At 51.1% G+C, this 27,888-nt stretch overlaps 2 protein-coding genes across 13 annotated transcripts in view; one reads left to right on the top strand and one right to left on the bottom strand.

The window, feature by feature from the left end:
- Positions 1-1,094: 1,094 nt before the first annotated feature.
- On the bottom strand, positions 1,095-20,872 carry BRAT1 (BRCA1 associated ATM activator 1). 5 transcript variants are annotated; one of them, XM_073791825.1, is made up of 14 exons: positions 20,735-20,872; positions 20,510-20,652; positions 16,804-16,958; positions 14,656-14,803; positions 13,782-14,154; positions 13,310-13,423; positions 12,158-12,249; positions 11,335-11,453; positions 11,074-11,260; positions 10,773-10,846; positions 9,617-9,884; positions 9,398-9,496; positions 9,043-9,218; positions 1,095-8,719 (listed from the first exon to the last, which is right to left on the bottom strand). In XM_073791825.1, exons 2-14 carry the CDS (start codon positions 20,634-20,636, stop codon positions 8,021-8,023), a joined length of 2,631 nt encoding a protein of 876 aa, XP_073647926.1. In that variant the 5' UTR covers positions 20,637-20,652; positions 20,735-20,872; the 3' UTR covers positions 1,095-8,020. The 5 variants fall into 5 exon arrangements, with proteins under 5 accessions (XP_073647926.1, XP_033696322.1, XP_073647927.1 ...); XM_033840431.2 differs by having other exon boundaries at positions 9,617-9,719; XM_073791826.1 differs by having other exon boundaries at positions 14,656-14,800.
- A 745-nt stretch (positions 20,873-21,617) lies between these two features.
- IQCE (IQ motif containing E) overlaps positions 21,618-27,888 on the top strand; it is a 41,744-nt gene continuing 35,473 nt past the window's right edge. For 5 of the 8 annotated variants that reach the window (XM_073791831.1, XM_033840438.2, XM_033840436.2 and 2 more), the window contains exons 1-2: positions 21,621-21,757; positions 22,342-24,146. In XM_073791831.1, the coding sequence (XP_073647932.1) occupies positions 23,994-24,146 (153 nt within the window). In that variant the 5' untranslated portion in view covers positions 21,621-21,757; positions 22,342-23,993. Of the gene's footprint in view, positions 21,758-22,341; positions 24,147-27,888 lie in introns of all 8 variants that reach the window. The other 3 variants (XM_073791829.1, XM_073791830.1, XM_033840434.2) reach the window with 3 other exon arrangements.

Below are 27,888 nucleotides of genomic sequence, written 5' to 3'. Positions count from 1 at the left end.
GTCTCAACAAATTTAAGAGGATAGAAACTATATCAAGCACTTTTTTCCCAGTCACAATGGTAAGAAAAGAGAAATCAGTTACAGGAAGAAAAATGGGAAAAACACAAACACGTGGAGACTAAACAATACGCTACTAAAAAATCTATGGGTCAATGAAGAAATCACAGAAAATCAGAAAATATCTCGAGACAAATGAAAATAAAAACACAAATGTAAGCAGTTCTAAGAGGGAAGTTTATAGTGGTACAGGCTATATCAAGAAATAAGAAAAATATCAAGTAAACAAGCTAACCTACCATCTAAAGAAATTTAAAAAGAAGCACAAAGCCCAAAGTCAGCAGGAGGGAAATAATAAGGATCAGAGAGAAAATAAATACAACAGAGATTTTTAAAATAAATAGAAAAGATCAAGGAAACCCACAACTGTTTTTTTAAAAAGATAAACAAAATTGATAAGCCTTTAGCCAGGCTCATGAAGAAAAAAAGAGAAGACCCAAATAACAAAATAAGAAATGAAAGAGGGGAAATAACAACCGGTATCACAGAGATACAAAGATTCATAAGAGAATACTAAGAACAGTTATATGTCAACAACTTAGACAACCTAGAAAAAAAAGGATAAATTTCTAGAAACATACAGTCTTCCAAGACTGAATCAGGAAGAAACAGACAACATGAACAAACCAATCACTAGTAATGAAACTGAATTTGTAATTGAAAACAAAAACAAAAACAAAAAACTCTCAGCAAACAAAAGTCCAGGACTGGACAGCTTCAGAAGGGAATCCTGCCAAACATATAAAGAAGAGCTAATAACTATCCTTTTCAAACTATTCCAAAAGATTGAAGAGGAGGAAACACTCTCAAATTCATTCTATGAGGCCACCATTACCCTGATAACAAAACCAAAGACACTACCAAGAAAAGAAAGAAGGAAGGGAGGAAGGGAGGAAGGGAGGGAGGGAGGGAGCGAGGGAGGGAGAGAGGGAGAGAGAGAGGGAGGGAGGGAGGGAGGGAGGAAAAAAGAAAATCTCTGAAGAGTATAGATGCAAAAATCCTCAACAAAATATTAGCAAACCAAATTCAACAATATATATATAAAAAGGATCATACACCATGATCAAGTAGGATTTATTCCAGGGGTTCAAGGATGGTTCAATACCTGCAAATCAACCAATGTGATACACCACATTAACAAAAGGAACGATAAAATTCACATAATCATTTCAATAGATGCAGAAAAAGCACTTAACAAAATTCAACACCAATTAATCAAACTATCATAAAAGTTGGTATAGAGGGAACATATCTCAACATAATAAAGGGCATTTATGACAAAACCACAGTTAACATCATATTCAACAGAGAAAAGCTGAAAGCTTTTCCTCTAAAATCAGGAACAAGACAAGGATGCCCACTCTTGCCATTTCTATTTAACATAGTATTAGAAGTCCTAGCTGAACCAAACAGAAAAGAAATGGAAAGATATCCCATGTTCGCGGATTAGAATAATTATTATTGTTAAAATGTCCATATTACCCAAAGCAGTCTACAGATTTAATGCAATTCCTATCAAAATACACATTACATTTCTAACAGAAATAGACCAAATAATCCTAAAATTAATATGAAAGCACAAAAGACCCTGAATAGCCAACATTATCTTGAGAAAAAAGAACAAAGCTGGAGGTATCACACTCCCTGACTTCAGACTATACTACAAAGCTACAGTAATTAAAACAGTATGGTACTGACACAAAAACAGACATGTATACCAATGAAACAGAACAGAGTCCAGAAATGGTCGATTAATCTACAACAGAATAGAGAAGCCATGCATTTATAGTCAATTAATCTACAACAAAGGAGGCAAGAATGTACAATGGAAAAAGGGGTGGGATAGGGAGGGTGGGAGGGAGGGAGACGCAAGAGGGAAGAGATATGGGAACATATGTATACGTATAACTGATTCACTTTGCTATAAAGCAGAAACTAACACACCGTTGTAAAGCAATTATACCCCAATAAAGATGTTAAAAAAAAAAAGAAAGAAAAAGACAATCTCTTCAATAAGCAGTGCTGGGAAAGCTGGACAGCTACATGTAAAAGAATTAAATTATTACATTTTCTCACATCATATACATAAACTGAAGATGGATTAAAAACCTAAATGTAAGACCACAAACCATAAAACTCCTTGAAGAAAACATAGGCAGAACACTCTTTGACATAAATCATAGTTTTTTGGGGTTTTTTTTTTGGATCTATCTCCTAAAGCAAAGGAAACAAAAGTAAAAATAACCAAATGGGACTTAATAAACTTACAAGCTTTTGCACAGCAAAGAAAACCACTGACAAAGCAAAAAGACAACCTACTGAACGGGAGAAAATATTTGCAAATGATATAACCGATAAGGGGTTAATATCCAAAATGTATAAGCAACTCATGCAACTCAACATCCAAAAAAACAAATAACCCAATTAAAAAATGGGTGGAAGTCCTGAAGAGACATTTTTTTCCAAAGAAGATATATAGATGGCCAACAGGCACATGAAAAGATGCTCAACATTGCTAATCAAAGAAATGCAAATCACAACCACAATGAAATACCACCTCACACCTGTCAAAATGGCTACCATCAAGAAATCTACAAATGATAAATGTTGGCAAGGATGTGGAAAAAGGAAAACCTTGTGCACTGTTGGTGGGAATATAAACTGGTGCAGCCACTATGGAGCACATTACGGAGGTTTCTTAAAAAACTAAAAATAAAACTACCCTATGGTATGGCAAGTCCACTCTTGAGTATATTATCTAGAAAAAATGAAAACATTAATTTGAAAAGATACATGCACCCCAATGTTCATAGCAGCACTATTTACAATAACTAAGATGTGACAGCAACCCAAGTGTCCATCAATAGATGAATGGATAAGTACACACACACACACACACACACACAAACACACTGGAATATGACTCGGCCATAAAAAAGAATATTTGTCCATTTGCAGCAACATGGATAGACCTGGAAGGTTTTAAGCTTAAATAAGTCAGACAAAGACAGATATTATATGTTATCACTTATATGTGGAATCTGAAAAATGTAACAAATGGATATAACAAAACACTCATAGAGAATAAACTAGTGGTTACCAGTGGGGAGAGGGAAGGAGGGAGGGGCAAAATAGGGGTAGGGCATTAAGAGGTATAAACTACTATATAAAATAAATAATCTACAAGGATATATTATACAGCACAGGGATTATAGCCAGTATTTTATAATAACTTTAAATAGAGTATAACATATAAAGATATTCAATCATTATGTTGTACATCTGAAACTAATATTATATATCAACTATACTTCAAAAAGCAAAAATAATAAACTGAAAATCTGAAGAGTTATGCTCTCAGGGTACTAATGACTCAGAATTAAACCTGCCCCCTCCATCCTGCTCCAAATCTCAGGGAACCGTAGATAAGACGGACTTGGTGCTAAGAGAAGCAAAATCAAAATGCAACCAAGTTCCTGAGAAGTCAGAGCTACAGATCTGCCCTTTCACTGATTTGAGACCCAGGGATGTGTAAGCTGGTTGGGCAGAGAACTCCAAGCAGTGAATTTGGAATGATGGGGGCCCCTTCACCCTAGGCTTCCAAGAATCCCCACATATAAGTTTTTGAAGCCAGTGATCACCACACATTTAAAGATGACCAAGAACATGTGAAAACAACAAGCCACGAGCAGACACGTGTGGCCTTTGTGTCCTGGAACTGGGCGCACTGTGGCAAACCCCGGCTGGTCGGTCCCATGCACTTGGCCCTACTGCATTCCTGAGTCCTTCGTAGTCAGGCATGGCCAAATGACTGAAGTCTGGGCCAAAGAATGTAGGTGATAACAACTGTGCAACTTCTGGGCCTCACCCATAAAAACCTCTATCTGAATCTCCATAGTCTTCTCTCATTCCTGGATGCCTGGCCTGGGCCCAAACTCTACGGGAATCTTAGGAACCATGGGTTGATGATGAGAAGGCACCAGAATGAAGGGACCTGGGTCCCCATTTCACCACCTGGGGGAAAGCTGCCCAATGGAGAAACACCTACAGTGCACTACTCTGTGGTTAGTGAATAAACCTGCATTAGTTTAAGCCATGAAATTTTAAGGTTTGTTTGATAAGCAGCTAGTGTTACTGTAATACAGACATGGGTTATAAAACAACGGAGCTTCTTAGGTTTGAAGAAGTCAAAGGTAAGCTTGAAAATATCGGCACAGGACAGGAAGCTAAAGTGTTAACAAATGTTTAAAAGCACAAACACAACATACAAAAATCAAAAGACGGAAAATAGTGGAGAGATTAAAAGATGTGGAGAGAACAATGAGATCGCAGATGTATAGATTTCTATTCTAGGAGAGAAAGAGAAGGGGGTGGTGCTAGAGAGAGAACCTGGATCAGAGAAAAGCACTTTGAAAGCATAGCGGCTGAGAATTTGCCAGAACTGGTGAAAAACACCAATCCAGATTCAAGAATCCCAAGAATAAATTTAAAAATTCTCACCTATCCGTGGTAGTAAAATTACAGAAAAACCAAAGACAATGGGAAACTTCAGAACATCCACTGAAAAGATAGGCTCCCTCCAAGAACAGCAGTTAGACTGACGGTGACCTCTTGGCCCCAACAATGGAAGCCAGGGCATGGTGGAATGCACTCAGTGTATTTCAGTGTGTTGGAAGGAAACAGACACTAACTTAGAATTTATGCTCAATATATTCAAGTATGACAGTGAAGACAGTTTTAGACAAACCAAAACACATACTTTTATCACCAGGCTCTCCTGTTACGCTTGTTAAAAATGAAGGTTCAGGACTTCCCTGGTGGCACAGTGGTTAAGAATCCGCCTGCCAATGCAGGGTACACGGGTTCGATCCCTGGTCCAGGAAGATCCCACATGCTGTGGAGCAGCTAAGCCCGTACACCACAACTACTGAACCTGCACTTTAGAGCCTGCAAGCCACAACCACTGAGCCTATGTGCCACAACTACTGAAGCCCACGCACCTAGAACCCATGCTCCACAACAAGCCACCGCAATGAGAAGCCCACACACCACTACGAAGAGTAGCCCCCGCTCACCACAACTAGAGAAAGCCCACGTGCAGCAATGAAGACCCAATGCAGTCAAAAATAAACTTTTTTTAAAATGCAGCTTCACGGGCCCCACTGTGGACCTCCTGCTTCAGAAACTCAGATAGAGGGCCCAGAAATCTAAGCACTGCCAAGCGATTTACACAGTCACACACTGGCGATTTTCCAGGGTAGGGACTAAGGTAGGGCTTTGCAGGAGACTGTGCTGGAGATGTCAGGTGCCCAGCCTGAAGGGTCTTGTGTGCCAGCCTGTTGACAATGGGGAGACACAGTAGGGTCTAGGCAGGGGAGTGAGAATAACCAGGTTTGGACAGATTGCTTCAGCCAGAGAGGGTAAGAGTAGAGGAAGGGAAGGCTGCTGGAAGGAGGCCCTTTGAGAAGTGACTTCAGGAATCTACTAGAGAAGCAGTGGACGCAGCTTAGTGTTGTCACACGTGCAGGGTCCTTGTCCTATCCCAGTGCAGCTGACCCAGTGCAGCTGACCCACTGGCACTAGACATGCAGGTCCAGGGCTCAGAGAAGTCTGACAGGAGTCCTAACCTGTTGGTGTGAGGGTTGTGTGTGAAGCCAGGGAACTGAATTAACTCACTCAGAGGAGGTGGGCAGAGCAGGAAGAGAAAAGGCCGATCCACACAACCTTGGGAACAGCAGTTAAGGGAGGGGAAGGACTAAAGGAAGAAGCTAACACCTTCTTGTTGACTATCTTCTTTGTGAAAGTCACAATGTCAGGCATTTTATTCACCATGTCTCAGTCAGTTCTCAACAGCTTGGGGAGGTCCATCCCCATTTCATAGACAAGGCCAGGCTGAGTGGAATTAAATGACCTGCCCAAGGACAGAGCAGCCTGTAAGTGGTGAAGCCAGGGTTTGACCAGGTAGGTCCGTCTGATGGGCGTTTGCCTTAGTGAAGGAGTGAGAAGACAGACCTGCTAGGCCTGCACCAAGAATGCAAATTCTGCCCGAGACAACACCAGCTGCTTTCCACAGGGCACAGCATCTCCCAGGAACAGGTCCCCTGCTGTCCACACACACCTCTCCCTGCAAGAAGTTTCTATGACACAGCAAAGGACATGGGTCTTCCCAGAGGCTGTGGGGTCACCTCTCAGCCCAACCTAAAACCTGAGGATAGTAAGGGGTTTTGCCAAATGCCTTTCCTGCAGCTGATGCGACTGTGCTTTTCCTGCTTTACCCTGTTGATGGGATGGATCGCTCTGATTTTCAAATGCTGAACCAGCCTTGCATACATGAAGGAGACCCCACTTGATCTTGGTGTATAATTCTTTTTATACATTGTTGGATGCAATCTGCTAATATTTTGTTAAGGACTTCCGTATCTATGATGAGAGATACTGGTTCCTAGTTTTCTTGGATATTTGTCTGGTTTTGGTATTAGGGTAATGCTGGCCTCATAGAATGAGTTAGGAAGTATTCCCTCTGCTCTATCTTCTGGAAAACTGTAGAGGACTGGTATAATTTCTTCCTTAAATGTTTTGTAGAATTCACTAGTGAAGCCACCTGGGCCTCATGCTTTCTGTTTTAGAAGGTTGTTAATTATGGATTCAATTTAACAGATACAGGCCTACTCAGATCATCTATTTCTTGTATCAGTTTGGCAGACTGTCTTTCAAAGAATTAGTCCATCTCAGGTAGGTTATCAAATTTGTGGGCACAGAGTTGCTCCGTGTTCCTTTATTATCCTTTCAATTATCATGGGATCTGCAGTGATGTCCCCTTTTATTTCTGGTACTAGTAATTTGTGTCTTCCCTTTTTTTTCTTAGCCTAGCTAGGGGCCTATTGACTTTATTGATCTGTTCAAAAACCAGTTTTTGGTTTACTTGATTTCCTCTATTGATTTCCTGTTTTCAATTTCATTGATTTCTGCTCTAGTTTTTATTATTTCTTTTCTTGTGCTTACTTTGGGTTGAATTTGCTCTTTTTCCAGTTTCCTAAGGTGGAAGCTTAGTTTATTGATTTTAGATGTTTCTTCTTTTCTCATATACGCATTCAATGCTATAAACATCCCTCTGAGCACTGCTTCTGCTGCATCCCACAAATTTTGGTAAGTTGTAATTTCATTTTCATTCAGTTAAAAATATTTTAAAGTTTCTCTTGAGATTTCTTCTTTGACTGTGCTGGGTGCTTTAGAACACTGAGATACTTACCTCTGGGAGGCAAAGAGTAAAATTCCCATTTTACAGATGGGGAACAGGTCAACCCAGGGTCACATGGCTGGGAAATGGCAGAGCTTGGGCTGGTGTACCGTCTGTTTGGTCCCCTGAGGACCAGCCCAGAGCTGAACTCCCCTGATGTTACCACTGGCGACCCTACATGCCTGGTGAGTTGAAATGGTGAGCTCTGAACCGTTACAAAGTCAAGCTGATCCTGGAGGTTCAGAGACTGAAAACCTGGCTTGGTTAGACCTGGGGTCACTACCGTTAGGGACCAGGGACCAAGGCCAGACACACTCCAGCCTGAGCTGCTTGCTCTCTGACCTTGGGTGTCCCTGGGGCACGGCGGGATCCAAGCAGAGGAACCACCCCTCCGTGCCAAGGAAGCACGTGGCCACTGTGCAGAGGGTCCCCCCCAGATGTTTCTCCAGCCCCCACCAGGCCTGGGGCCTACCCTTGGGCAGTCTTAGGACACTGTGCTGACCCAGTGGCACCATCAAATCACACTTATTTTGAGTAGAAAATAAGCCACTTCTTCAGCAATACATCAAAATGTGGGGCTCTTTGAGCTTGCTGGGCTCACCTGGTCCTGGCTTCCCCGGAGGGTCCCTTGTGCAGCCAGGCCAGACTAGAGCCCTCAGGATGGCAGGGCCCAAGGAAGGGACGTGGTGCAGCAGCAGGGTCCTGGGGAGGTTGCTACTAGGCTGGTCAGTAGCAGTCGGCCTCGTTCTCCCCAAGGACGCCCACGGCAGCCAGCATGTCCTGCAAGAGTGACTGGGGGCTCTTCTCCACATGGTCACTGCTCTCAGCCAGAGTGTCCCGAAGGCCCTCCAGGTCTACAGACCTCAGCAGAGCTACGACGGCCCCGGGCTCCAGGTACCCCAGGGGCTGACCCTGCTCACCTGCCTGCCACCTCTGCAGGGTGGCCTCCACAGAGGCCACGTTGGGACTGTCCCCCGCCTCCTGCGGGCTGCCACAGGGAGCAGCCTTGGCCCTCAGGAATAGGAGAAGATCACAGGACTTCTGGGCCACAGGTCGGTCACAGTCAAACAAGGCACGGAAGGCAAACTCAAAGAGCTGCACACGGCAGAGCACCTGCAGGGCCTGGGCCAGCACACCAGGTGGGGCTGTCTCGGGCAGGGCCACGGCATAGGGACAGTGGGAGCCGCGCTGACCCAGCAACTGCTCCAGGAACACCAGTGCCAGCTCGAGGCCCTGGGCCCGCACCTCCCAGTCCAAGTCCCTGCTCGCCGCCTGGAGCGCTCCAGCCACAAACTGCTCCGCGTCTTCAGCTACATCAGCGTGGCCATCCCTCAGCCACTCAGTGAAGACCTGCATGACGGCCCTCCGGGGGAAGCCCTCCGAGTCTGTGGAGAGGATGTGCAGAAGCTCCACGAGCAGGCTCTCCTGGAGGACAGAGTGGGAAGAGGGTGGAGGGACCAGGGAAGTCGAGTTCCCGCTGACGGGCTCGGGGTGCAGCAGGGAGAACCCCCATGAGGACCCCCTGCCATGCTCGGCTTCCTTCAGGCGATGTGCCCTTCAGCCCCCCATCTGCCCACCGTCAGACAGGGGTGGCCGTGCCCAAGAGACAGGGCTTCCAGGAAGTGTAGCTGGAGATTCAGGGGACACGCCCGACCCTGAATGCCACCCCTGGACGGCAGACCCACTCCACCCTGGCATCAGGACAGCAGCCAGGTGGGCGCACGGCCACAGGACCCACTGCCTCCTACCTGCTGAGCCCCTGGGCACTCATGGCCGGCAGGGGTGGCACACAGCCCCCAGCTAGACAACTGCCCTGTGGCGGTCACTGCGCTCGCGCGGACGTAACTCTCAGGGTCTCGCAGAAGCTGCTTGGTGAGCTCAGGCACCTCTGAAGCAAGGAGCGCTTGTCTGAAGCCGGCCTGCCCTGGGGGTCCAAGAAGCCACAACCAGCTATGACCGAAAGCTGAGTCCACAGCCTCTCCTCCCTCCCCAAAGGCAGCCTAGGTAGTCCGAGTTCCCAACTACCTGGGGACAACGGTGTGCCAAGGCCAGGCCAGCCCTCCCACAGGGACCCCAGCCCCCGGCGCCGCACCCTGCACTCACCTCCCCAGTGTCTGGTCATTTGGGTCAGGAACTCGAGGCCTGAGTCCCTTACCTCCCAGCAGGGGCTGCACAGGCGCTTCTGTAGCACAGGAAGCAGCTCTGGGGCAGGAGGAACGGTTCAGAGGGCCCGGGCCATGTCCACCCTGCCTCCCACCCAGCCCCCAGTCGCCTCCATCCCTGCTCCTCCCTCAGTTCACCCCTGGGAGGGGCTGGGATCACCTCTGAGGAACAGCTGGGTGTGGGGGTCCAGGTCGCAGCAGCCGGGGGTCTTGGGTGAGCTCAGGAGCCACCTGAGTGTGGCCTGGAAGGCCTTCTTCAGAACCTGGAGCGGGAAGAGTGGGGCTGCAGGGCCAGGGGTGAGCTGGCCCGCCTGCCCCCGTCCCCGCCCTGGGGTATAAGATGGGGACGGGATACATGGGGACAGGGAACACCGGACTTCATTTTTACGAGGCAGAAGCCTCTGGAAGTGGCCGACTGGCATCCAAGACTAGAGAGAGAGGAGGAGAGGCCAGCTCTTGTCAGGAAGCCCCACTACCGGGGAAATGAAACTTCTGCACCAAAACAGCAGGAACTACCCACGGCACCTTTTCCTGAAAGCCCCGGAATCTGCCAGGCTTATCATCCAATCTCCCCACTGCCTGCTCAGTACATATGCTATTCCTGCACCCCCAGAGCATGACTCAACCCCAGGGCTACGAGAACGGGGAGATTTGCAGGAAACCTCAATGAGAGTTGGGACCCCAAGCGTAAGGCCCACCTGGTTCTAGTTTACATCTCTCATGGAGAATTCCTCGTAAGACTGGATCCTCTCCCTGCTTTCCATGGCCTGGCGACCCCTCACTCAATCTCCACCAATGCCAGGCCCTGGGCCGAACCCTGTGCAGCTGCCTGCCCCTTGAAACTCACTTTAAGAAGCAATTCTGGGGACTTCCCTGGTGGCGCAGTGGTTAAGAATCCGCCTGCCAATGCAGGGGGCACGGGTTCGGGCCCTGGTCCAGGAAGATCCCACATGCCGCGGAGCAACTAAGCCCGTGCGTCACAGCTATTGAGCCTGTGCTCTAGAGTCCGCGACCCACAACTACTGAGCCTGCGAGCCACAACTGCTGAAGCCCACTGCACCTAGAGCCCGTGCTCCACAACAAGAGAAGCCACTGCATTGAAAAGCCTGTGCACCGCAACGAAGAGTAGCCCCTGCTCGCCACAAGTACAGAAAGCCCGCGTGCAGCAACAGCCAATATTTTAAAATTAATTATTTAAAAAAAAAAAAAAAAAAAGAGGCAATTCTGGCCCCAGAGAGGCCTGCAGGGGTGCCCTGCCTCTGCCTCCCTCCCCCTCCCCTTCCCTCCACCCTCCACCCTGCACCCTGTGCGTGTACCATGGAGCTGGACTCAGGGCTCACGAGGTACTCCAGGAGGACGGAAAACACCTGCGTCACCAACTCTTGAGGGCCTGAGACAGACGTGGATGGCTGAAGCACCCAACCTCCTACCCTGGGGCCTCCCCAGCCCACAAGTATGGCAACCCAAGGAAAACAGGGGACAGAACCCATCGGTCAGCTGAATCCCAGCCCCTGCCCCAGAGAAAACATGCAAAGGACAGCAGTCTTGGGACATCTCTGAGCAGCTGTGGGGCTCGCCCAACACCCGAGCTGTGCAAGAGAAAACATTCTCACTTACCGGTCCCCTGAGACAGCGCCCCCAGGAAATCCAGGGCAGCTCGCTGGACCCGGCCACAGCCCACCAGGATCGCACAGAGACGGCTGCCCACATCGGAGGTGGGGGCCGCTGAGCCACTGCAGAGCCGCAGTATTGTCACCGCAGCCCCAAGCAGGGGCGCCTGCGGCCAGGGCGAGGGGCGCTGGGGCTGGGGGAGGACGGAAGGTCAATGCAGGCCACAAGTCCCACTGCCAGTGTGGACCTGGGCCGGGCCTTACCTACCAGCGGCTGCAGCAGCCCCAGGTGGGCCAGAGCACAGCACAGGAGACCCACACAGGCCGACTTGGAGGAGAGGAGCGTGTCCACCGTCATCGAGTTGCCTGCGGCCCCCTCCAGCAAGCCTAGAGGGCGACCAGAAACAGCCCCTGGTTAGCGGGCACCTCCTGTGTGGCCACTGCAGGCCTTGCCGCTGGTCACTGCTTCATACCAGAGACCAGGCCTGGAGGTTCCGAGCAGGTGGCTCATCCAGGGTGGCGTCCAGCCGGCCGGAGCTGAGGTCTGGACCTGTCTGCAGGGCTCTCAAGCAGTCCCACTCTCCCTGCAGCCCATGCCTGGGCCGGTTTCCGCTGGTCAGAGGCCCATCTCTACGCTCAACATGGGGCTCCGAGGCAAAGCTGGCCCCCCTTCTCTAATCCTCACCCCATCGTGCGGCTGAAGCAAGACAAGTCGCAGCGAGGAAACTCACTCTCCCATCACAGAACTGACCTTCTGGGAGGACGAGTGCCAAGCCCGTGTGCCTGCTCTGGGTCAGGAACCATCCACGTGGCCCAGGCCCCCGGTAACCACCACCAACTGCCAGGTCAGCTACTCTGGGGGCCACTCCAGCTGATGCCCACAGGGGGCAATGCTGCCCTATGAACTCCCAGGCAGGGACGTGAGCAGCGGTCACACCTGGGACGGCAGCCTACACCGCAGCCACCTTCACTCTTAGGTGGGGTGGCAAGCCAGGTGTCCCGCTGCCCATCAGCCCGCCCTGGCCCCAAGGATTCTCAGGACCCCAGGGTCCTGCCTTCCTGCACCTGCCCACCCTTCCCAAGCAGCCTACCTGGGGGTCCAGGGGCCTGAGCAGCAGCTTCCAGGACACAGGCCAGGGGCTGGAGGAGGATGCCAAAGGCCTGGGTCCTCAGCGCCTGTGGACTGAGGACAGAGGACACGGTGAGGGCTGTCCCCGCCCTCAGGCAAGCTGGCTACCCTCCTAATATCCCCAGCAAGTCTGGGCCAAAGGGGTCAGTGCTGGGGATCTGGACACCCCCTTGAGAAACAGCCTCCCTGTAAGCACTGTGACCAGCACTCACACCACTGGCAGGGGACTCCAAGGAGCTGCGAGAGCACCACCCAGGCCCCAGGAAGAGCCTGGGGAAGGCCTGGCCACACCCACTCCGATGGGCGGTGCCTGCTCAGGGCCAAAGGGATGGGATGCCCCAGCTGCTGGAAGTACTCCCAATGCTGAGATATCCTTTCCTACGTTCCAGAACATGGTCTCGCCTCTCGCCAACGTGCTTGGGCCCAGGGTGGTTGGGAGGCCAAGCTGGTACAGAGCTCTCCCTCCAAGCCAGCTGCCCAATCCTTCCCTCTTCCTTAGGACCACTCCCTTTCTCTGAACATCTGGAGACCCTGGAGCCCAGAGCCAGGCCTGCATCGTAACCCCAGCGCCCTGTGCCCACTTTCACCCCAGACCTGGGCCACCAAGACCGGCTCTAGTCCGCCTGAAACCCTGGAATGATTTCTCTTCCTTCCCACCTCTCCAGACCCCACACCCCCTTCCTGGTAGGGCGCATCTCTCTCTCCCTCTGGGAATCTGTCCTGTCACTCCTGTCTACTGGGTCCCCCTCCACCATCCCACAGCCCCTAGTACGCCCCCCCACAGTGGCACGCACACAGCGTGGCCCAGGATCCACAAGGTGAGGCCACTGGGGAGGTGGCAGAAGGCAGCTGAGCAGATCCTGAGTATGAACCCAGCCCTGCTCTGAGCAGGGCTGCTCCAAGATCTCTTTTATCTTTGGGGAGCCTGTGAATAAAGCTATTCCACCACTAAAAACTGTAGAAACCGGAGCCTGTGCCAACACCTTGCTGATAACCACGGACGGCCCGGCCACGCCCCGGCCAGCTGCCTCTGACCGATCTCTGGTTTCAGGAGCTCCCCTGAAGCTCCCTGACCTCTCTGCCCGCCTCACACAACATGAACCCCAATCCTTACCAGTCCTGCAGTTTCAGGATCCCCAAAGCCAGAGGCCCTGCCTGTGTGGGGCTCAAGTGGCTCAGTGTCTGGGCCAAAGTCTCCCACAGGCCACGGTAAGAGCTCGGCGCAGAACTGCGGAGAGGAGCCCAGGAAGAGAACGTCATTCCCCCGTCCAGCCCACACCGTGCCCAGCGGGCCGCCGTGGCCTGGGCTGGGTGTGCCGGCTGAGACAGAAGGCCTTTCCCAGGTGTGCGGGCTTCCAGACCCCCTCTGGTGTCCCCTCTACTCGAGGCAGCGCTCTCGGGCAGCCAGGGAGATGTGGCCCAGGTGTGCGGGCTTCCAGACCCCCTCTGGTGTCCCCTCTACTCGAGGCAGCGTTCTCGGGCAGCCAGGGAGATGTGGCCCAGGTGTGATGGCTGCCCCAAGACTTCCCGAAGAAAACAAGCCCCACCTCCTGCCCACCCCACCAGCTGCGCCCTGGGGGCCTGACCGGGCCACGCTGAGGAGGAGATCCACGAGCGAGTGTGAGGCTGGGACAGGGTCTTTCTCGAGCAGGCGGGCCACGAGGGGGCTCAGCCGCACCCAAAGGCCTTGCGTCCAAAGGCCGTGGCAGTGCCCGAACGCAGTGGTCAGGACACTCAGGGCCTGTGTGACCTGCGGGACGGCTGTGGAGCACAGGGAGTCTTCGATGTGACCCACGATCTTCTGGGCACATGCTGGCCAGTCACAAGCCTGCGGACTGCGGTGGCCCTCGGCTGGGCCCCGCATCGCCAAGTCCAGAATGTGCACCAGGAGCTGCCCGGCTGCCGAGGCCACAAACAGGCTGGGATCTCCCTGCAGGGAGAAGATGGTGTCAACTGCACCTGGGGGGCGGGGAGGGACAACGGGTGGGGAGAGAAACAGGGTTCAGCTGGAACAGAGTCCATGGTGACAGCAGAGACGCTGAAACCACTGAGCAGCTTCAACCACTGGACTTCAGACCCTCACGGACAGAACTCAGAAACTACCCAATGCGGAGGCACTGTCAGAGGCCCAGCCTCCCCGCTACTCAGAGGCAATGGAATCAGAATGGAGGGTTCACAGGGCGAGGGGCTTTAGAACCCTGGCCACTTGGGATTCTTCTCGTCAGTTTCAAAGCCACCCCAACTGCTGGCTCTCACCTACAAGCCACAGGACACCGTACACCCTTGAGGGGCCTCCAGCCCTTGGTTACCCGAATGTTCCTCACAACAGCCCTACGATACCACAGCCACTTTCATGTTCAGAGGAAGAGACCCAGCAAGGTGCAGTGATTTCCCAGGAGTCGCAGAGCATCAGGCACGGCAAGGGCAGAGGCGGAAGGCAGGGCAGACGGGGGCACTCACCACAGGCGGCGAGGAAGCGCAGGGCGCTAGGATGCTGTGCCAGGGTGCGCAGGCCCTGGATCCAGCCGCTGCGCACAGCGGGGGCCGTCCAGGCCGCTCCTCCGAGGGGGCCCACCTCCCCAAAGAGCATGGGCAGCAGCTCCCCCTGCTGGGAAGCAGAGAAGGAAGTGGGGACCTGAGCAAGCTCCCAGGGGACCCCACATCAGAGACGGCTTTTCTATCCTTCACAGCTGGTCGAGGCGCTTCTTTGGGGGAATTTCTCGTGAGCGGCCGACAAAGAGCCTGTGAGAGGTGGCAGGTGGCCACCAGAGCAGGCCGATGGCAGCCACAGCACTGCCAACTGTGCCTTCCAGGGGACAGAATTTCGGAAGGGAGAACTGGGTTTTACATAAAGCCTCATCAACCCTGTCACAGTTCACTTCAGAAACCCTTCCCCCAAACAGCCCACCAACTGCAACACCAACGGTCCCCCTCTGACCGTGACATGCTGCGCTCAAGGACCCCAAAGGTCTCCACTGCCTACTGAGCTCTTGTGCTTGGCACTCGGGGCCCTCCAGGGCAGCTGCCCTCCTCCAGGTGTCCCCTACCCTGGATCCCCCAGCACACACCCCCCATACACCTGCTCAAACCCCTTACAACCCGGCTGCAAGACCACTGCCCCTACGAAGCTGACCACCCCGCCCCGTCAGCAGGCAGTGGCTAACTCCCCGCTCAATCCCCACCTGCTCGTGGACGTCCATAGGACAATAACGCATTGTCCTGATCTGCTGCCACGTGCACAAGGCTCTTGTTCACTACAGGGTGCCAATGAGTGGGAAACTCGGGGGCTGCCTCTTACCAACGGAGCCCCTCACTGGTGTAGCTACTAGCTCTGAGCCTTGTCTATCTTGACAATAAAATGCTGGTCCCCACCCTCAAGTCATCTCAGACTCCAGCGTAAGGGACCACGGGGCCTCGGAGACACACTTCCAATCGCTCAAGGATGACTCTAACTCCGCAGTGGCCTCGAGGCCTTGAGGGGTGTTGCTGGAGGTGGCGGCTCACAGGGCAGGCCCTCTGTGGGATCTCGCATCACCGAAATGCGCCCCCAGAGCTGCAGCCTCTCCCTGGGGGAGAGCCAACGGGAAGGTACAAAGGCTCAGCCCCCCACCTCAGGTAGTCTGTCCACATGTCCGCTGCCCAGGCACCGTCTACTGGTGAGCATCCGGCTGCTGAAGGGCCCTTAGGGCTACCAGACGCCCTGGGAGGCTGTGAAGGGCCAGGTGAAAAGGGAACAGGAGCCCAAGCCAGTGCCACGGGCCCAGGACAGAAAGCAACCTTCCACTGCGACTCAGAGCCCGAACCTGCCCGTGTCCCTCATCCCCACGTGCAGAGGGCCGACCACCAGACTGAAGGGCAGTCAGTGGCCTTCTAAGCCCCTAAAGCCATGGTCAACCTTGGGAAGGAAGAGGAGGCCGTGGAGAAGTAGAGACGGGAACTGGGAAGTACTCAGGAAATCAATGAAGTTGGGGAAGGCCATCTGATTGGGACTGAGGATTTACTTCCAGAGCAACAGGTGGTGTAACAGAGCATTCGAACAGTGCGACTCTTCAGGGTCTAGTGTGAGCTCTGCCAGCTCTGTGGGATTCTTATATTGAGCCTTCACTGTCTCCTAATCCAGGAGAAAGATGAAGACTCCTGACCTGCTTACTGGCCAGGGCGCCCAGGATAACATGAATGTGATTTTGTAAACTGAGGTGTTCTACCAACTGCAAAGCACCAGAGGTATGGGTGGATTATCACACATGAAGTCATTTCCTAAAACACACTTCCGTGTGGAACATCCTGGGAAGCCTGTCCCGCAGCGAGCTGGTGTGGGCTGGGTCCCTGGAGCCTGCACTGCTGAACTGAGGAACACCCATGAAGGGCAGCGCCAGGGCAGAGAGCCAGCCCCAGCTCTGCCGTATTTTAAAATGTTCACCGTTCACCCCAACATCATTCCTGGTCAGTTCTTCAAAGGAGAACTATACTCAGGAATAAAAACCTTGCGGTACACGTCAAGACGCGGGGCAAAACAAGCTTCAGAGACTCAGGGGTCATGACAGCCACCAGTGCTTTGTGTACCTGCAGGAGAAGGTGGGTCACTCAGGTGGGAGGACCCAGGCTCACCTGAAGATACTGGAAGCAGTTTTCCTGGGCTGCAAATATCCCTGCGAGGCGGAGTGAGAAGGAGAGGATTCTGGAACTTAGGTCCTGGGATTTCAGCACGTGGAACAGCAGCTCTACCAGGCAGGGATTTTCCTGTAGTAACAGGAGACTGGACCCTGGAGACAGGCCCAGCCGGGAAGCATGTTACCAGGGGCAGAGCGCATGCCTCCCTAAGGGACCATTCTTCTGGCACCCCCCAGATTCCCTTTCTCTCAGGCTATTAGACTCAGCAGTCCAACCGGGAGGAAATCGTTGCAACAACTGCCACAAAGGATCCATAACTTTAATTCAATGAGGGGGACAAAATAGAAAGCCAATACCTTAACAACAGGCAAGGGGCTGGGACAGAATATACAAGTGGCCAGCAAACCACGAAAGATATTCTGCCTTGCTGATTACGAAAAAGAAATGCAAATTAAAGCAGAGGACAATTTTCACCTCCAACAGATACTTTTCTCTTAAACTGAGAATACGAAAGCGAGAAGCACAATGGAACAGGCATTCTTTTCCAGATGTGGCATCCAAAACGTCTATAGGCAACTGCTCTGTCATTCCAAAGCACTGACGGGGTGGGGGAGGCGAAGGGGGAGGAAACCTGGGGCAACACTGGGAGGGCTAACACTGGGAGGGGCTTCCACTGCGAGGCCCTTGTGAAAGGACAATGAGGCACAGTAAGGAGGGAAAAACAGGGTGAAGGAGAGAGAAGCAAGAATCAAAGAAACCAAAAACATGTGGGCAAACCTAAAAAAGCACTGACTTTAAAAATTAAGTAATTTTGAAGGAGTTTAAAACAAAACAGAATCAAAATACCAGACAACAAAACACAGAAGACTGGACTCAGCTGGAGTTAAAGTGCCCGAGGCTCCGTGTGTGGTTGGCGCAGAAGACAGAGATTCTAACTGACTTTCAACTTTTACAATCCAGTTTGCACGTAAGACTAACCCCTAAAAACATAAGTGGAATGCTTCAAAACTTCACTTCAAAACCAGAAAGACTGAAAAAACAAAAGCTTTATTAATCCAATGGGGGGGCAGAAAAGGAGATAAAAGGCATAACAACAAGGCATGGAAAAAATATTTTAAATGCAAAAGAATATAATAAAAATAGGTTCAAATATAACAGTAAACTCAACAAATGAAACAAATGAAACTGTCCATTAGAATAAAGAGCTGTGCAGACTAGATCAAGAACCAAAGGCTAGCCTCACACTGTGTGTAAGAAACAATGAAGCGTGACAACACAGAAGGCCAGATTTGTAAAGGCTGAAAAGATACAGTTGGCAAATCCTAATTTTTAAAAAGCTGCTGCAGAAAGAGTAATATCAAACAAAACTGACTTTAAAGGAAAAAGCTCTGTCAGAGCTTTAGAAAGAAAGTCATTGCTCCAACAGCCAAACCCTGGAAAATATAACAGTCTAAGACTGTACATACCTAACCTAACTTCAAAATATACAAAGGGGGAAAAAAGACAGAATTTCAAACAGAAATTGTTGAATCCACCATCTTAGTTTAAGATTTTCACATATCTCTCAAAAACAATTAAGCAAACAAATTAGCAAGAACATCACAGGTTTTAACAACGTAAACTTGAACTAAGGAACAAGTATGGAGACTATATCCTTTTCATCATGTACAACACTGAGGAAAATACGTAACGGCTTGGGGAGGAGGGAAGAGGTTAACTGCTAATGGACAGCAGGTTTCTTCTAAGGGGATGAAAATGTTGCAAAATTAACCTTTGGATGGTGGCAAAACTGTGTGAATTTACTAAAAACCACTGAATTACACACTTTAAATAGATCAATTTCATGATATGTAAATCATATCTCAAATAAAGCTATTTAAAAATAATTTTTAATAGAGTTACCATATGATCCAGCAATCCCATTCCTGGGCACATATCTGGAGAAAACCATAATTCGAAAAGATACATGCACCCCGAAATTCATCGCAGCACTATTTACAACATCCAAGACATGGAAGCCACCTAAGTGTCCAGTGACAGATATGGATAAAGATGTGGTGTGTGTGTGTGTGTGTGTGTGTGTGTGTGTGTAGAATGGACTATCACCCAGCCATAAAAAAGGATGAAATAATGCCATTTGCAGCAACATGGATGAACCTAGAGGTTATCATACTAAGTGAAGTAAGTCAGACAGAGAAAGACAGATATCTTATTACTTGTATGTGGAATCTAAAAAAAAGATACAAATTAACTTATTTACAAAATAGAAACAGACTCACAGACACAGAAAACAAACTTATGGTTACTAAAGGGGAAGGAGGGGTATAAATTAGGAGTTTAGGATTAGCAGATACAAACTACTATATATAAAATAAACAACAAGGTTCTACTGTATAGCACAGGGAGTTAGAGTCAATATCTTGTAATAAACTATAATGGAAAAGACTCTGAAAGTGTGTGTGTATACATATACAAAAAAAAATCGCTTTGCTGTACACCAGAAACTAACACAACACTGTAAATCAGCTATACTTCAATTAAAAAGATTTTTTTTTTAATTTAACTACTAGGCCACAATTGAGGACTCTATAAATACCAACAAATAATATCCTATAGAGAAATCTATAGAACATGTGCAAAAATGGTCTGTGTACTACGCCACAATAAAAGCCTCAACAGATATAAAAGAATCAAAATACAAATACTTTCTAACTCCAACCAAATAAATTAGAAATCAGTAATAAAAAGACTGAAAAAAACCCCAAGTCATGAATCTAAAGATACCCTTTTAAACATTGATGATTTGTGGATAAAGAAACATTATAATGAAAAGTATGAAATATTTGGAAGTAAATCACAACAAAAGCACCACATAGTAAGACTTGCAGGGTGCAGCTAAAGTGATACCTGCAGAGACATGTGTAGCCTTAAATGCATCTATTAGAAAACAAGACAGACCTAGATATTCGACTCAAAAGAGGGTAAAAGAACAGGATAAACCAAAGAAACAAACAGCAGAAATTTATGACATGTAATCCACACTAAAACAATTATCAGACAAACATTTACATGAGCAGATATACGTACAAAGAAAGCCATCATGTCGTTAGTTATAATAATGACGCGTTAGAAACACAGACATCTAACAACAGTGGACTAATTGTAAAATTAACGTCCATTCACAGAGCAAACTGACATACAGTCAATAAAATCAACGTGTCAGTGGCGAAACACGCACTAGGACAGTAAGAGAGAAAGAGCAAGATATGTTATATTTACGGTGTGACTCATTTTTATAAGAAAAGTACAGAATTATGACGTGTTAAGAAAAAAGCTTGGAAGGAAAAAAATGTTCGGAGTGGTTTAATCTTCCTGTTTACTCCTCTGTGCTGTTCAAGTTTTATTTAAAGAATATGTATTACTTACATAATCAGAAAGAAAACCCGATTTCTTAATACAAAAAAAACAAGGTAAGTTTGTCCCGTGGCCCCGGCAGCCACCGAGCATGGCCTGAATACCAGGCGGCCTGCAGTTCGAGCTCTCCTGATCACCCCCTTAGGTTCAGCCTGCTGCGTCCCCAAAGCCAGGGGGAATCTCTAAGGTATGAAGGAAGGACACCGGATAGACAGTCCTTCCAGAGGACAGGGGAGCCCGGCACCCTCTGGCCTCCGGGGAAAGTCAGCAGCGGCACCCTCACCCTTACCTGCTTCGGTTACCGCTGTAAACCAGTCCAGCAGCTTCTCCAAACAAGTGTCATCTGCCACAGGCTGCCCGGGGTCTGCCAGGACGGCACAGAGCGCAGGGAGGAGCCGGGAGCACTCTGGGTCCATGACGAGGCTGGGGCTCCTGCAAAGGCACTGTCAGGGCCAGACCCCGCCTGCCCTAGCCACAGGCAGTCCCATGCCCGCCCAGGCCCCAGAACTCTCACCTCAGCCCAGGTGACCACAGTCTTCAGACGGAAGCTGCAAGTCGCCGAGATGGACGTAAAGCCTCAGCTCAGGTGGGACCGGAGACTGTCAAGAGCAAGCAGAGCCCTCCATTCTGGCGGTGGAGATGGAAGGGAATCTACAGTACAGCCTGAGGCCCGAGCAGCTCAGTCAGCCGACCTGGGACTCTGGTGGGAGGGAAGAACGAAGGGAGCACGAAGCTGAGCGAGGCTGCAGGCGGGCCCGAGGGAGGGGCGTGTGCGCGCTCTGGGGCCGGCCACGTGCAGGAGGCAGAGCGGCTCAGGACGAGTTGTAAGTGGCTCAGTCCAGACTGGCGGTGTGTGTCTGTCCCTCCCAGGGTCAGTGTGAAAACCCTGCAGCAGCAGTGTGCGGGGCGCGGGGGCGGGAAGGCGCCCTGCCCACTGCCGGTTCCTCCCGCGGCGGCAACTGGACCTGCGTGTCCGGCCTGGGAAGGGTCCACGGAGCCCGTCGGTCCTGTGCTCAGGTAGGGCTCTTGCAGGGGGGTGGGGTGGCAGTGACTCTGTGTGCCGGGTCAGGAGCAGGCCTGCTGGGCTGGGGCGTCTGTCTGTCCATCCCTGGCCAGGCTAAGTCCTTGCGCAAGGCGCCCTCCCTGTGGACCCCGCTGAGGACCCCAGGCCGGCGGCCGCGGTGGTGCCGGGGCCCAACCCGTGCCACGCACGCGGCCCCCAGGCTGCTCTCCGGCCCTGGTCCCGGGCCCCGAACCCCGACCCCGCGGGGCCCGCCACAGCGACCGCGACCCCTTCCCTGGCGCGCGCCTCACCCGCTTCACGTCCGTCACCGCTGCAGGCCCCGCCCCGTACCGTGCGACCTGCCGGGCTTGGAGGGGGCGAGGACGGGAACGGCGGGCGTGGGGCACCGTGAAATCGCCCTGGAGGTGACTCCGAGAGCCCAGAGGGCCCAGGCTCGGGGAACGAGCTCAGGCTGAAAAGGACAGGCCACCGCCGAACGAATCCACTCACCCACCCCCAGCGGGACGCTCACAGGTACGTGCTCGAGGATCCGGCAGGCTTTGCGCCCGGAAGGCAGGGCTTTCGACGGAAGGGGCGTGGCTATGTGTGAAGGGGCGTGGCCTCGCCGGCCAAAGGACCACGTGTCTGGGCGGGCAAAAGAAGCTAAGCGCCAGCCGCGTAGTAAACAGATCTTCCTCCGCTCGGAATGGGGTTTCATCCCGTTTGTAAGTCCAAAATGCATTTAATGCCCCTAAGCCGCCCAACATCATAGCTTAGCGTAACCTACCTAAAGCTTGCTCAGAACAATTCCATTAGCCTACAGTTGGGCAAAATCATCTAACTCAAAGCCTATTTTATAATAAAGCGTTGAATATGTCATGTAATTGATGGAATACTGTACTGAAAGTGAAAAACAGGATGGTTGTCTGGGTACAGAATGGCTGTAAGTGGATGGTTTTTTACCCTTGTGATTGCGTGGTTGTCTGGGAGCTGCGGCTCGCCGCCGCAGCCCAGCGTCATGAGAAAGGATCCTACCTACCGCATATCGGCAGCATGGGAGAAGATCAAAATTCCAAATTTGAAGTACGGTTTCTACTGAATATGTATTGCTTTTGCAGCATTGTAAAGTCAAAACACTGTAAGTGGAAGCATGGAAATTCTGGAACCGTCTGTAACTAAGAGAAAGTAAGTGAAACAACAGATGCAGGAAGGGCAGGGGGTTTGCGGAGCCCCAGGAGAGGAGCAAGAGATACTGGCGCATAGGTAGGTTAGATCCTGAAAGCACTTGTCTGCCACGTGAACAATACCCCGAGGAAGCAAATGGAAGTTAAGAAGGTGAGAGGCCTGGTAAGATTCACCTTTTATACACAACTCTGGTGGCAGCTCAGAGGAGAGCATGTGGTTTCTTTTAGGATCCATCAGGGAAGGTGTAAATAGGGAACCAGAACTTGGGGTACAGACTGTACCTGACACCACTCCGGAAACAGGGCTTCACAGAGCAGAGGAGCGCCAATGAGTGAAGGGGATAATTTCAGAACAAATAAAATTTTGCCATTTAAAATACCATTCAAGTAATTGGACCAGCGGCAAAGCGTTACCTGGTAGCTTGTTTTTTTGAGGTGCTCACCATGTGCCAGGCACCATGCTGAATTTTAGCTGTTTTCTCCTTTAGTGCCCGCAAAAGCCCTGAAACTGTTTCTACTTTGCAGACAAGGAGACGATGGTGAAACTACTAAACCCGAGCTCCTGAGCACTAACCAGCTTGTGGGGAGACAGCGTCCGACCACCGTGTGGCTCACCCCCTTTGTTGTACAGATGAGGAGACTGAAGAAACGAGGGTCATGGACTCATAATAATTGGTGGTGTTAGAATTCGAACAGTCGTAACCTGCCAGGCATTCCTCCTGCTACACCACGCTACCCTGTGTGGAGACTCATTCATTTGTTCACCTCATAACAGTGTACTAACACTGTCACACTGCGCTCACTCTGGAACCGGCAACTGCACTAAGCAGTTTAGAGATACTGACTCATTTGATCCTCACCACATCGCTTTTCTCCAATTTCTACTTGAGGACACAGGCACAGAGAAGTTATGACTTGCCGGGCACCAAATACCTATTGATTGAGGACCTGCTATGTGCCAGACCCTGATCCAAAGGAGAGAGATACAGCCGTGAACAAAACACAGCCCTGCCCCAGAGAGCTTACATGCTAGACATGGGAAGTTCCTGTAGATCATAAAGGCCAGGGGGCTGGAAAAATAAAGCAGGGCAGGGGGACAGAGTAGATGCCCTTGGAGGTCTGTATGAAAAGAAAGGGCAGGTTATACTTGCTAATAATTTAAATAAACTTTGCAGCCCAACTCGCCTAAAGATCTTCATGACGCACACTGAATACAGTGAGTGCAAACTCTTATTTTTTATTGTCCTGTGGCTACATCAGAACCCTTGAGCCTGAGGTACCGAGATCAGGAAGATGGTTTTCCGAATGCCAGGCGTTCAGAGCTGGCAGACTGTGGACACCGCAGAAGCCCCTTGTCCCTTTCATCGTTAACCTAATAAATATTAATATCCGGCTCTGGTGACTAGTGCACAGGTTCACATTGCAGCCTCGGCGGCGGCTGGACCGTTCCAGCTCCGCCCCGCTCTCCGCACCACACTCTGGGCGCGCAGCCTGTCGACCCGCCGGGGCTCCCCGAGCACGCTTACTGTCGGCCCGCCTCGCGGGGCGCCGGCCACATCCGGGGCTCGGGGGCCCGCGCGGTTGCCATGGCAGCGGGGTCGCGGCGGGCGCGCGGGCAGGCCCCGAGGCTGGCGGTCGGCGGAGCCCCAGAACCGGACGGCCGTACTCGCAGCGCCCAGGGGCGATCGGGCAGCGCCGCCGCCATGTCCCTGAGCACCGGGGAGCCGGCCTCGGAGATGGTAAGCGTGGAGGGCGGGGAGGCCCCCTGGCTGCCTCCCCTCGCCGAGGCGCGGGCTGGAGGAAGGGGGCGCAGGGCCGGCGACCGCCGGTGACAGCTGCCATTGTTGTTACCGCATAAGAGCGGGCCTCCGGACCCCGGCCGCGTGCGACTGGCCGGGCGTCGCTGCCCCTCGCCCAGCCTCCAGCCACCTCTAGTTCCCCGCTTGTCCTTGCACTGGCCGTCGCTTCCGGAAAGCCCTCCCGGACACTGCGCCCTCGCTGCTCGGCGCCTGCGAAGCCGGGCCTGTGCCGAGCCAGCGACCGCGGCCCGCCGGGTGACAGAGCTTACTGCGTAAGTGTCCGCCCACCCCGTGCCTCCAGGGCGGGGGACTTGGTTTACCTAGTGTTTCTGGCGCGCCAACCATCTGCTGGAGACATTATTGTGGATGAATAAACTGCATTCCAGTGGCGTGGGGTGGGGTGGGGGAGAACAAGGTAAAAAAACAGATCATGTCCATCAAGTCAGAAAGTGGAAAGTGCGCTGCAGAAAATAAAACAGCCCATGTGACGGAGGTGGACTGGGGAGGCTGCTTTAGACTGGGTGCCAGGAACAGCCACTCTGAGAAGTTGGAGTGTCCTGATGTCACTGATGAGAAGGAGGCCTTCTGGTAAAGATCAGAGACCAGTGGGGCCAGCAGGTGCAAAGGTCCTGGGGTGGGAAAGTGCAGTGGTTCCAGAGCCTTAAAGAAAGCTTGCTGGGATCTCCTCAAGGGCATGGGTGTGGATGGAAGGGAGCCAGGGGCCTGACCGTGGAGAGCCTTGCAGGCCACGCATGGAGTTTGAATGTATTCGGGCCACAGTGGGAAGCCTTTGGAGGGCTCCAGACAAAGGGAACCTGGCTCACTTTGCTTCCTTCTCCCAGAGATGGCAGTTCCCAGCATGGCTGTACAGAGCTGACCCCAAGCGGGGGCTCAGTGCTGCTGCCACTGGAGCTGCTGAAAGTTTCCTACTTGTCCCTCAAGGCACCAAGTCCTGCCTCATCTGGAAGGCCTGCCCGTCTACAGTGGCCTCAGTTACTGCTCCTTCAACGTCTCATATTGTTATTATAAATGTTATTCATGCCCAGTAGAGAAAATCAATTACCCATAATCTAACTGCCTACAGAAAACCACAGTTAATGTTTGGTGTATTTCCTTCCGACCTTTCTTCAGCGCATCTTTTTTTTTCATGTGCTTTTTAAAACTTGAGATCATTTTTATATTGTTTTGTAACCTTTGCCGTTTTATTTCTTCCTAGCATCTTCCCATATCCACACACTTTCAAAAACATGATTTTTAAAATTCTAACTTTATATATATATACATATAACTGAATCACTTTGCTGTACACCTGAAACTAACACAACCTTGTAAATCAACTCTACTTCAATTTTTTAAAAAAAGAAATACATCAAAGACAAATACTGTATCATCTCACTTATATATGGCATGTAAACAGCAGGGAGTTACCATATTGCACAGGGAACTATATTCAGTATCTTGTAATAACCTATAATGGAAAAGAATTTGAAAAAATATATGTCTGATATCACTGAATCAGTTTACTGTACACCTGAAACTAACACAATGCTGTAAATCAACTATACTTCAATTTAAAAAAAAATTTTTTTTTAAACTCTAACGTGGGAATTCCCTGGCGGTCCAGTGGTTAAGACTCCGTGCTTCCACTGCAGGGGGCACGGATTTGATCCCTGGTGGGGTAACTAAGATCTCGCCTGCCGTGTGGCGTGGCCTAAATAAATAAATATTCTCGACAATTATTACTCATGCAAAAATGGAAAGATAATATTTTTAAAAAATAAAATGCTAACCTAATAGGATAGCCCTATTTTAACTCTCCATTTCCTTGCTTTTACCCTTTTTTTAAATTTATTTATTTTATTTACATTTATTTTTGGCTGCATTGGGTCTTCATTGCTGCATGCGGGCTTTCTCTAGTTGAGGCGAGCAGGGGCTACTCTTCCTTGCGGTGCGAGGGCTTGTCATTCCGGTGGCTTTTCTTGTTGCTGAGCTCAGGCTCTAGAGCACAGGCTTCGTAGTTTAGGCGCACGGGCTTCGTTGCTCCGTGGCATGTGGGATCTTCCTGGACCAGGGCTCGAACCCGTGTCCTGTGCATTGGTAGGCAGATTCTTAGCCACTGCCCCACCAGGGAAGCTCACTTTTACTCTCATGTTTTCATGTTTGTGCTGTTAGAAGCAATGCTGCTGTAAACGTTCTTGCACATAGAAGCGTTTGTTAAGCCCCTTATACATGCCGGCCTCTGAGGAGACAAAGACAAGCTGAGCCCCAGTGCCTTGGTCTCCAGGAACCCAGTCTGTGGAAGAGGCTGGGGCAGGGCTCTCCGGGCGTTTAGGAGACTCGCCGCCCTTGGCCCAGGCTAACTGGCAATTTCTCTGCTGAGCTTACGTCTGTTCTCAACCAGACAAGAACCTCCTGTGAACAGGCACTGTCCAGTCTGTCCAATCCCCCGAGTCCCTTGGAACACAGCCGCCTCTGGGCTTGCTCGTGAACCTCACAGAGCACTTACCGCGGTGCCAGGGAGCCCACTGTGCCGTGGCCGTGAGCAGGCCCCGCTGGCCAGGGCAGAGCCACAGGGGTGAAGTGGAGGCTGGGCGTGGTCCCTGGTGATTTAAGGGCCAACGCTTCTTAAAGGGCTCACAGTTTCTAGAGCAAGATAGTAAGAGCATTTACAGGGCAGGGCGTTTACTACTTGGAAGATTCTCTGTTCCCTGCTCTACGGCTCTGCCTGCTCTAGAAGCCTTTGTCCACCAGGTCCAGCATCTGGGCCCTTCAAAAGTAGTTTCTATTGCCTGCTCTTTCCCCCTGTATATTGGTCACACTTTCCTGTTTCTCTGTGTGTCTCGTCGTTTTTTGTTGAAAACTAGACATTTAGATAACATATTACAGCAGCTCCTCCCCACGGGGTTGATGTGGTTTGCTCAGTCGTTCGTTTATGTGCTGAGTGACTTGGCCGAGCTAACGTGTGAAGTCGATTTCCCCGCACCGTGCAGCCTCTGTTTCCCTGCTCAGATTTTTTCTTGTTTAAATCTTTTAGCCCAACTACCTAGGGGTTACCCTTGGGTCAGCAGAAGCCACTTGTTGGTCAGAGGTTGTGTTTCACCCCCTGGGCCAGTCAGATTTTCGCCCTTGACCATTGAGTGGTGTGTGTGTGTGTGTGTGTGTGTGTGTGTGTGTGTGTGTGTGTGTGTAGGCTGCTATCACAGTTCAGGGGTTTACATCTTTGCCCACGCACAACGGGGAACTAGCGCGTATGGGTTTTCCCTCTCCCATCTCTCCTGAGAGGGCGACCTTGGACATGCGTGTGGCTCTCTGGACTTCCGGGGGTGCCTGTCATTGTACTTTGAAGCCTGGCTTCCTGGGGTCTGCTCTTGGGTCAGGGTAGTTTATCATTCAGCCAGGGTTTGGTCAGCAGCTGCGCCAAAGCCCCAGCACCACCAGGGCTCGCGCCCTTGGGTTGACGTGGGTGCAGCGTGGGGACAAGCCTGCTCCGACAGAGCACTCCAGGGCTTGCCAGCGGCCTCCCTGAGCCTCAGGGCTGACCGCGACCTCAGGAGGGCGCTCTGGGCTCTTCACCTTCCGGTTGCTCTGCCAGTGAGCTCTCTGCTGCGTGACCGCGGAGCTGGGGGCCTCGGGATCGCTCCCCACTTTGTCTGCAACTTGGCAATGGAATCAGGGAGGCGTG

The sequence above is a fragment of the Tursiops truncatus genome, chromosome 15, assembly GCF_011762595.2.
Source record: "Tursiops truncatus isolate mTurTru1 chromosome 15, mTurTru1.mat.Y, whole genome shotgun sequence".
Lineage (NCBI taxonomy): Eukaryota > Metazoa > Chordata > Mammalia > Artiodactyla > Delphinidae > Tursiops > Tursiops truncatus.
The sequence above is the reverse complement of the archived record's forward strand: the minus strand, read 5'-3'. Positions and strand labels throughout refer to the sequence as shown.